General features: G+C 35.0%; 1 protein-coding gene across 2 annotated transcripts; it reads left to right on the forward strand.

Moving 5' to 3' along the window:
* The first annotated feature begins 461 nt into the window (after positions 1-461).
* LOC149817049 (small ribosomal subunit protein eS10z-like) lies at positions 462-10,266 on the forward strand. 2 transcript variants are annotated; one of them, XM_089987088.1, is made up of 6 exons: positions 462-572; positions 651-699; positions 838-1,120; positions 1,365-1,491; positions 9,930-10,019; positions 10,114-10,266. In XM_089987088.1, the coding sequence occupies exons 1-5, from the start codon at positions 570-572 to the stop codon at positions 10,005-10,007; spliced, it is 540 nt and encodes a 179-aa protein (XP_089843214.1). In that variant the 5' UTR covers positions 462-569; the 3' UTR covers positions 10,008-10,019; positions 10,114-10,266. The 2 variants fall into 2 exon arrangements, with proteins under 2 accessions (XP_089843214.1, XP_089843213.1); XM_089987087.1 differs by having other exon boundaries at positions 9,930-10,118.
* The last annotated feature ends 411 nt before the right edge of the window (positions 10,267-10,677 follow it).

A 10,677-nucleotide genomic window follows, 5' to 3' on the forward strand; every position in this document is an offset into this window, starting at 1 on the left:
AATATATAATCTATATGTGAGAGACAAAATACTTTAAACCTTTATCTATCTTAGATAATTGTAAATTGTAATCTCTTTGTATTCATCGAAGACAACTAATTCTTCTTTCACTTAAAAAAACATGCACATGAATCCTTCAACTCGTCCCGGTATGCTTATGCTTTATGTTTTTTAATTGCTCTTCGTTGTATGAGAATTTATTAAATAAAAACATGTTCAAATGGTTTATGTAATGCTTATTGGATTCAGGTATGATTTTTCTTATAAAAATTGGGTTGGGTCCGAATCAGTCCGAGCATCACTTAGTCGGATCCGAATTTGGACCCACTCATTTTAGCTGAAGTCCGACCCGTTTTCACCCCTTAGCCAGTGGATATGGGTTTAGATTTATCAAACAGATTGATTCAAAGATTTTAGCGGTATATATATATATATATATATATATATATATATATACACACACACACACGAGGGGCTAAGGACTTCCTTCATCTTCCTAGTTTTGCATCGTCACGGCGGCATCAGCGGTTAGGGTTTTTCTGTTCTTCCTTCTCTTCCTCCCTTGGAAGATGGTAAGCTTCTCCTTCCTCTTCTTATTCATCATCATCATCATCTCCGTTAACTGTTCTCCTTTGCTCTGTTATTTTCAGTTGATACCGAAGAAAAACAGGAATGAGGTCTACAAGTACCTCTTTCAAGGTAGTTCCTTTCCAAAACCACCTCAATTTCTTCTTCTGTTTTCCTTTTCTGTTGTTTTCCGAATTCGAGAGGTCTCGTTTTGATTTCCTCCGAAAATCTGATTCTCTGTTTCCATTTCCGACGATGTTCGGGGATCAGAGGGTGTTCTCTACGCGAAGAAGGATTTCAATCTGCAGAAGCATCCCGAGATCGACGTCCCCAACTTGCAAGTCATCAAGCTGATGCAGAGCTTCAAGTCCAAGGAGTACGTGAGGGAGACCTTCTCGTGGATGTACTACTACTGGTACCTCACCAACGATGGCATTGAGTACCTGAGGACCTACTTGAATCTGCCTTCGGAAATCGTCCCTGCGACATTGAAGAAGTCTGTGAAGCCCATCGGAAGGCCCATGGGTGGCGGTCCTGGAGGTGATAGGCCCAGGTAATTTGATTGTACACACACCTTCAATCAGATTTGTTTAGTTCTTTTCGGAGTTCAGCGATCTGCAGACGCAAGGTGTTCAATTGAAATTGTTCGTACGGGGTTAGGTTTGTTTTGGTTTTGGGCGTTTTGGGTTGTTAGTGTGGGATGTGATGGGCGTGAGTAAGTTTCTTTTATAGAGAGTTTTAGTTGCGCTATTTAGTTTATGAATTTTCCGGGTTTTGCTTATTTTGGTCTACTGCAGAGGTCCCCCGCGATTTGAAGGTGACAGGCCGAGATTTGGTGATCGGGATGGGTACCGTGGTGGCCCCCGTGGGGGTGAATTTGGCGACAAGGGTGGAGCCCCGCCTGAATTCCAGCCTTCCTTTAGGGTAATTGCATTGCCTTATTTTCTCATGTTTCCCTCGGTATGGTTCACAATGTTTTAGTTTCCTGTTAAATAATAAAAGGAAGGGGTTGAGACTTGGTTGTAATATATGAATCTAAGTTTATTCCTTGATAATTTGGTTGGTGTACAGTCTTTTAATCTAAGTTTATTCCTTAATACTTTTGTTGTTGTACAGTCCTTTCATGATTTTTTTCCTTTTCCTTATCCTTCTCTAGTAGACATGTAATTTTGATGTTAACTTATCAAATCTTCAAGTAGGTTATTCATGTGAGCTGTCAGCTTGTTTCATCAATTTCAATTCTTTTTCATGTATTTGGTGATTAAGATTATCACTGGAACATTGGTTTCATTATTTTTATTTTGGCTTCCTCTCTTTGTTCAATTTATTCACTTTAGTTTACTCAAGTTTATCATTTTTAAAATTTGAATTTATTTCTCACACAGCAATCTGACCGAATGCCGTGAATAAATTCCATATGGTTATGCTTAAAGATAGAAATTGATAGGCATGTTTAGTTTCTCTGATGCACCTTTTTCAGTTGAGCCATTTCTTTATGCATTGAAACCTTCTTGTGAAGGTAAACAACCTTTCATGTTAGTGGAAAATTGATATTTTTTATTTGTTTATATGATATTAATGCTGTTCATCTCAATTTTACCAATTGTTTTTTCCAGCCTACCAGAACATGCTTTTATTCTAGTAAGAAGATTTGCAAGAAAAAAAAGTTTGGGGATTGAAGAAGGTTAAGGAGTTGATCCCTAGGCAAAGCAACAACTAGTACAAGATACAAAAATTTAGCTTTGTGATAGTTATATGAGGGGTCTCTTGCTGGATTTCATTTCATTAGTTTATCTAAAATTACTAGACATTCAATAAAAGATATGGGATTCTTTTGAACACCAAAAAAGGCTAACTATAGGTAAGCCTCCTTTTTAATTTTCTTTCTTATTTTTTATTTAACTTTTGTTGGTTATAAAAGGATCTATGTTGTTGACAAGATACATGGTAAAAACAAAAAGGATAGATGGGGCATTGTCATTGATTGAACACTAAGACATTACTAAGACATTGTTCATTTGTTGAACGAAATGTAAGGAAATGAGGATCTTCCACGAAATCACAAATGCTTGTAATCAGTGTCTATTAAAGACGCTACAATCATAACCCACAAAAGGGGTATAAAAGGAATAACTCAAAGATAAAATAATAAACTTTTATTTCATTCACATGAAAATGCTTAAGAAGCATTAATACAAAGAGAGGGGGGAACATCCCTATTTATATACGTTGAGAGAGGGAGAGAAAGGGACTTAAGAGGACTCAAGAGAGTCGTCGGAGCTAGTCCAACAACTCTAATTGTAGTCGTTGGACTAGCTCCAATGGCTATCTCAAAACTAGTCAAAGGTTTGACTAGTTTTGAGTCTAGTTCAATATGAACTTGACAAGCCTAAAATACAAAAATAAATACAAAAATAAAATAAAAGAAGAAAAATAAATAAATATAATTATTATATATAATCTATGTAACACAGACTCTTCTAACAGGGCTCTGCACTCGCGTCGCACCCGCACTCAGGCGGGTGCGACACTTGGACACAACTTCCTTTGTGTTAGGTGAAGTTAACCACACTTAGGTTCATTTTTATCCAAAAGTAGATACAGTTAACCCTAATTAAGTCCATTTTTTGTCTATATTATATATAAATACATAAATGTATACACATACACGTAGTGTTAACTTAAAATTGTTTAAAATTATATATATATGCCCTCTCCACATCCTCGCACCCGCACCTATGTGACATAGTATATAATATAATATATAATATAATATATTATATTATATATAATTATATACACTTTTTAACACTCTCTCTCAAACTTAGGGTTCAGTAAACGAAAGTTTGTTTAAGAGAAAATGAAATCTAGGAGGAGCGAGAGGTTTGGTGAAGAAATCTGCTAATTGGTATTATGATGTAACATATAGTAGATCAATAGTTCTATGTAGATACTCCTCTCTAACAAAGTGACAATTCATTTCAATATGCCTGATGCGTTCATGAAATGTTCGGTTGCTGACAATATAGATCATACTCTTGTTGTCACAACACAAGCGTGAAGCTTGTGTTACTTTAAGTCTCATGTCAGCCAACAGTCTTATGAGTCAAACTACCTCTATTGTTGTGGTGGCCATGACTCGATACTTAGCTTCGATGGTCGAAAGAAAGACCTTCTACTGCTTGTTGCATCGCCACAAAATCAAGGATTCACCTAAAAAAACACAAAAGCCAGTGATTGAGTTCTTGTTATTAGGATTACCTCCTCAGTCAGCATCAATATAAGCAATTAAATCTAATGACGATGAAGCAGACAAGAAGAGGCCTCATGAAAGGTAAAACTTGATGTATCTAACAATACGTAAAATTGCTCCCATGTGAAAAGAAGTGAAAGCATGCCGAAACTGACTAGTAGTGTGTACAACGTGTGCAATATCAGGTCTAGTAATAAAAATATAGAAAAGTGCTCCAATAAGCTGTCTATAAGGAGTGAGATCATTAAGAGGTTCTCTATCATCGATTCTCATTTTGATGTTGACAACTTCTGGAGTATCAACTCTCTTATCATCTTTTATTCCAGACTTGAAAACAATATAAAAAACAAATTTAGATTGAGATAATAAATACCCATAAGGAGAATAAGCAACTTCAATTCCTAAGAAATATCTCAATAAACCTAAATCAGTCATTTCAAAATAATTTTTAAAAAACTTTTAAATGTTTTCAACTCCCTGTTTGTCGCCTCCGGTGATGATCATATCATCCACATAGAGAAGAAAAAGAAGAATCTCTGCATCAGAAATCTTAATAAACAAAGCATTATCAGTTAAACAATGTTCTAAATCCAATATTAGTCAAAACATGACTAAACTTATCATACCATGCTTTTGGTGCCTGTTTAAGACTATAAAAAGCTTTTTTTTTAAACAAAGAGTTTACCCTTAGGAATACTAATATCAGGTGGTGCTTCTATATAAAATTCTTCAACTAGATTTCTATTGAGCAAAGAATTCTTGACATCTATTTGAAATATGAGCCATTTTCTAATAGAGGCTAAGGTTATTAGTGTTCTGACGATGGTCATTCGGGCAACTGGGGCAAAAGTTTATTCATAGTCGATGTCGTACTCTTGGGCATACCTCTAGGCTACTAATTTGACTTTATACCTTTTAAGAGTTCCATCACTCTTGGTTTTAACTTTCTAAACTCACCGACATCCTATAGGTTTCTTGCCCAGAGGAATATCTTGAATAGTCCAAGTGTTAGCCCTTTTTAATGCTTCAAATTCTGCCTTCGTGGCTTCTACCCACTCTGTATGGCTTTTGGCTTGAGTATAAGATGAAGGTTCTACATATGAGTGTATTAATGCAATAAATGCCTTATATGTGGGTGAAAAGGATTCGTAGGACACAAATTTTTTGGGAGGTTTAGAAATTCTGGATGACCTTTTGGTTTGTACTTCAGAATATTTTTCAATGCACATGAAAAATTGAATTCTCTACATCTTGAGTATTGTAAACTAGTGTCCCTATGGGTTTGCTCTTCATTAGCAACATTATGTTCAGAATCAAGAGTACCTTGATCATCGTCTGATTCATAGTCACATTCATCAAATTTCAAAGTCAAATCTATGAAAAAGGAATATTCGGTTACTTTCTTGGTCTTTTCAAAATAAAAAAAAACTTTCCTTTTCCAAGAAGGATACATTTCTTGATAGATACACTTTTTCATTTTTAAAATCAAAACACCTATAGCCTTTTTTATTATCCGCATAACCTAAGAAGGCAAAATGAATGACACGGGGAGAGAGTTTATCATATTTGAAGGCAAAAGGAATGACAGGGGGGAGAGTTTATCATTTTTGTAAATAAAAACAAAAGATTTACATTCAAAAACTCTCAATTTAGAATAATCAGGAGATAATTTGACAAGTTTTTCAATTGGAGTTATATTTTTCAAAGAAGAAGATGACATTCAGTTAATGAGATAGGTAGCAGTTAGTGTTGTTTCTTCCCCAAACTCTTTTGGAACTTGATTTGATATTAATAAAGTCCTAGTGGTTTCCATAATGTATCGTTGTTTTCGCTCAACCAAACCATTTTGTTGTGGTCTGTGTGAACAAGATCTTTGATGTGTGATGCCATGTAAATTGAGATAGTCTTTAAATTCTTTTCACATAAAGTTTCTCCCTGAATCAATGCAAAAAATAAAAATATCATTTTGAATTTTGTTTTTAGCCATTTTGTGAAATGTTTGAAAATGCGAAAAAAACATCGAATTTATGCTTAAGTAGATCCAAGTATGCCTAGAGAAGTCATCAACAAAAATTACATAATATGCATATCCGCCTTTTGATATGACTGGTGGACCCCAAAAGGCCGAATGTATTAACTCAAGTGCTCTAGATGAAACAAAAGTTCTATTATGAAATGGTAATCTTTTCATTTTACTAAGAATACAATCTTTATAAGTAAAACTTTCATAATTACAAAATTTTTCTAAACTTGGAAAATGATGGATTTTGGATATATTAGGATGGCAAGTCTTTTGTGTCATAGATCCAACTCTAGTTTTTGAACATTATAACAAAAGAAATTATTGGGTAATTAAAAAAAATTCATATAATAGAGTCCTCATTCTCTATGGCCTTCCCCATTCAGCTTTCATGACTGGCGATCCTGTACCCAACAACCATGAGAAGAGAATGAGATGTTACATTCATAATCAAATATTTGAGAGATAGATAAAAAATTTAGATTTAGTTTGAGAATATATCAACTTTTGGAATAAATTTTTATTTTTTATTTTTGAAGGTTTTCAAAATTTCTTATTCCTTTTATTTCAAGAGATGTACCATCAACTGTGAAAACATTTGACACACTTGAGTTATTGTTAAGACATTCAGACAATCTATTGATGTTTGGAGTCATATGAAAAGAAGCACCAGAGTCAAGGAGCCAAGGAAAGTTATCGGGATCGAAAAAGGATGAGACAATGGCTCCAGTTGAGGATTCTGTTGAGGAAGAGGTTGAAGGATTTCCATTAATTGTGCCATAGATATAGGTGCATCTTGATTGGTTTGATCTTTCGATTCTTGTGATGAACCAATGGATGCCCACTTTCTTTTCTTCTCTTCTCTTTAATTTGGGACATTGAGGCCTATAATGTCTCGATTTATGGCAATGGTGGCAAATGACTTTCTTTTTGTCATAATCATTATTTTGCCTACCAAAATGAGATGGTCTATAAGCTTGCATATAATTTTCCGGTCTAGATATGGCTAGAACGGAATCTTCGTCATTCTTTGGAGTATTCTTCTTGAGCCTATTTTCCTCCATAGTTAGCTCCTCAATAGTGTCAATAATAAAGGGAACTTTTCCTCAATATAAAAGGGTCGATTTGGTTGTTTTAAATTCCACCTCAAACCATTTATGAATTGTTAAAAATGTTTCATATCGAGTTGCTTTTAGTGAATCTCGATATCTTCGGGACAATGCCACTTTGGCTCAAGAAGAGCCAACTCTTCCCAAAGTTTGGATAACTCATTATAATATTCCCTAATACTTTTATCTTTTTGAGTCAAAGTCTGAATTTTATCTTGCAAATTGCACACATGTGCAATGTCTTTAAGGGAATACATATTTCTAAGATATTCCCAAGCCTTATTGTCATGCTCGAATTTGACTAAATTGGAGCATTTCTTAATGTCAACACTATTAATTAGCCATGACATGATTTTGGCATGATCTATTCTTCATTATTTTCAGTTTTTCTCATAATTGGCTAATGCCTTATTTTTCTCTCCTTTCGTGAGAGGCACCTCTTTCTCATTTTCAATTTTTGTTAGAATTAGTTTAGGTTCCGAATCAAAATCGTCTACCCCACAACTCTTTTCCTCAAATGTGATGCTTCGTGATTGAAGCCCACATCACATAATTAGTATCATTTGATTTGACAAGCATGATGTGGACTTTATCATTGTCATCCATTTTTACAAGGGTGAAGAAGAAAGAGTGATGATAAGGGAGAAAAGAGAAAAAAAGAAAAGAAAGGATAAGAGCACAATCACAATCTTTGAGTAGCCAATGATCCTCTAAAACGTCTTGAATCATGAACAAGGAGCTGAATCAACTTTTGCTAAAGAGACACGGAAAACAAGGTGAAAACTCTTAAAGATCTAGAAGCTTCAAAGCTTTGATAGCATGTAAGAAAATGAGGATCTTTCACGAAAACACAAATGCTTGTAATTGGTGTCTATTAAAGACACTACAATCATAACCCACAAAAGGGGTATAAAAGGAATAATACAAAGATAAAATAATAAATTTTTATTTCATTCACATGAAAATGCTTAAGAAGCATTGATACAAAGAGAAGGGGGAACACCCCTATTTATATAGCATTGAGAGAGGGAGAGAAAGGGACTTAAGAGGACTCAAGAGAGTTTTGAGTTTAGTTCAATATGAACTAGACAAGCCTAAAATACAGAAATAAATACAAAAATAAAAGAAAATAAGAAAAAGTAAATAAATATAATTATTATGTATAATATAATATATAATAAACTATATTATATTATGTATAATTAAAACACTTTTTAACACGTAATAGGTCTTAGATAAAAATAGGGAAAAGGGTCAGAAAGTTAGAAGGGCAAGTAATTCAACAAAGAAAGAAAAGAAAAGAAAAGAAAAGAAAAGAAAAGAAAAGATGAAGTTGGAGAAAAGAAAAAAAATTGAAGGAAACCGGTAGAGTAAGGAAAATGAGAGAAGAAAAGGTGACAGGGCAGAAAGGGAAGAAAATCAGCCCAAAAAATATTCACCTAGTTTTAAAATTTAAGTTCATGTTCTTCCTTTTTCTTTTTCTTTTTGTTTTTCTTCTTAAGGAAACATGCTTTTATTCAAGAAGATTTGCAAGAAATAAAAGATTGAGGGATTGAAGAAGGTTAAGGAGTTGATCCCTAGTCTAAGTAACCACCAGTACAAGATAAAAAAAATAGCTTTGTGATAGCTGTACGAGGGGTCTGTTACCAGATCTCATTCAATTAGTTTATCACTTTGTCTAAAATTCTTCATGTCCTCTCAGATTTGAGAACAAACATTCAGTAAAAGATGTGTTATGCCTTTGAATAAATCCCTCATTCCTTTTCAGCCATATGTGTGACCATCATGTGAAGCTTATAATTGTAAGAGGCCTACAAATTCTGATTATCCTTGTCTACTATGCACCTTGATGACCTCTCTGTGTTTCCCAAGAGGTGAAAAGGGAGGTGACTGCATTGCACTTTAGACATGGACTCTTTTCTTAGCCATTGGCTTTGATGAAATCCTTTCTGCATTCCAAATAGTGGCCTTAATTGTGTTATCACTATCTTCGTTTGCTGATTAGTGACAGTGGAATAACTTTCATCTATGGCCTAGTTGAGTTACAACAGATTGTGTGGTTCAGAGAATAGAAAAGTTGAAGAAGAAGAAGACACTGGCACTTTTGTGCCTTGTAGTGTCTGGTTACGTCAGTTGTGGTGTAGTGTAAGTATGGAAGGATGAAAAGAAAAGCTGTTTGGGCATGGCAGATTGATGCTAAGTTATGCGTATGCTTATCGTTTTGTTAGAGCATATTTAAAATGGCAATGCAAATATTAAGTATTCCAAAACAGATATTTAGAATGACACTGCAAATATTAAGTATTTCAAAAGAGATGTTAGTCGCTTTTCATTGCCTTGGTTTCTGATGGCTGCCTCAGTTTGGATGCTCAATGCCTCAAAAAGGTCTTCACATACTATTTTTTGTGATAATCATGTGGAGAAGCCAGCTTACTTGTTTGCTGTTTTAAAAGCTGTAAGCCATGGCTTGTACCTTCATTTTACCTTATGTTGTTTCATGGCTGGAAACAGTCAGTTTGACTATGACACAGTGTAAAGCTCAAGCATAACTTAAAGAGCCTTGTATTGATTTTTAAGATATCGTAAGGTCCCAGACATGCAACATTCTGATTTTGGAAGAAGACCAACTGCTGGTTGCATATTGCCAGAACTTCAAGGCTTGACTAATATTTTCTAAGTTGTGGACCATTCATCTTGTGATGTCTTGATTAGTTTGTAAATATCTGCATCAGGGTGTAATATCAAAAGAATGAACAATGACCATCCATAAAAGCTGTTTAGCTAGGGGAATTTTAGGTTGCATACATTTAAGCACATGTTCAACCATATATGTTGGTATTATCAAGGTTCTCACGTACTGGTTGCAGTTTTTGTTTTTCTGCACTGTATGGATTCGTTGGCATGCTTATAGCCTTGGACTGATGTGTCAAAAACTAGAAGCCATTGCACCACTGATTTTGTTGCCTTTCATTTACTGTAGGGTGCGGGTGGACGACCTGGGTTTGGAAGAGGAGGTGGAGCTTATGGTGGAGGTCCTGCATCCAGTTCTCTTGCTTAGGGGAGTTCATGGGTATTGTTTTATCTTGTTTCTACTTCCAAATACTGTTGGAAATTTTTGTAGGGATTTATTTTCTCTTAAAATGTTGTTATCAATGTTATTTCAGTTCAACGGCACTTTGGTCTTATCGGCAGTTTCCTTCCAGTGCCATTCTTGATAGGTTATGGATGCTACCGATTTGAAGTTATGATTCTTAATTTTACTGCTTCTGTGCTATTCATTGAATGGAAGTGTTAGATTATGGTTTATCCATTTTGAGTTCATGTCAGTGTATCTGCCATAACCAGCACCGGGTGGTTTGTAGCTCATGGGAACCCCTGAGATTGATGGTGCAATGATCATGCTTTGTCAAACTGTCTAGACGGGGCCTCTTATGTCTTCGTCTGGCATGCCCTTGGATGTGTATGAGCTTGACCTTGTCTGAATCACCACCCCTTGTGAGCACGAGCTTGACTATTCACAAGAGTGTCCTATGCCATGTAAGAATGGGTATGCGGGCGTGTGAAGCTACCTGGTTATTCTTTTAGACAGATGATACCATGGTTGCACAGACATGATGACTATTGTTCCCTATTGGCTCGTGATTCTCAACCAACAAATAGATTGAACTACTCGTGCTATGAATAAACTGATTGCTGGTTTACTCGAAATATATAGATGTTATATATTT

This window comes from Nuphar pumila, chromosome 14, assembly GCF_984573655.1.
Source record: "Nuphar pumila chromosome 14, dmNupPumi1.hap1.1, whole genome shotgun sequence".
Classification (NCBI taxonomy): domain Eukaryota; kingdom Viridiplantae; phylum Streptophyta; class Magnoliopsida; order Nymphaeales; family Nymphaeaceae; genus Nuphar; species Nuphar pumila.

Coding starts and splice junctions, on each gene's coding strand:
- LOC149817049 (XM_089987088.1), top strand. Junction 1,121..1,364: donor CCTGGAGGTGATAGGCCCAG/GTAATTTGATTG, acceptor GGTCTACTGCAG/AGGTCCCCCGCGATTTGAAG. Junction 1,492..9,929: donor AATTCCAGCCTTCCTTTAGG/GTAATTGCATTG, acceptor CATTTACTGTAG/GGTGCGGGTGGACGACCTGG.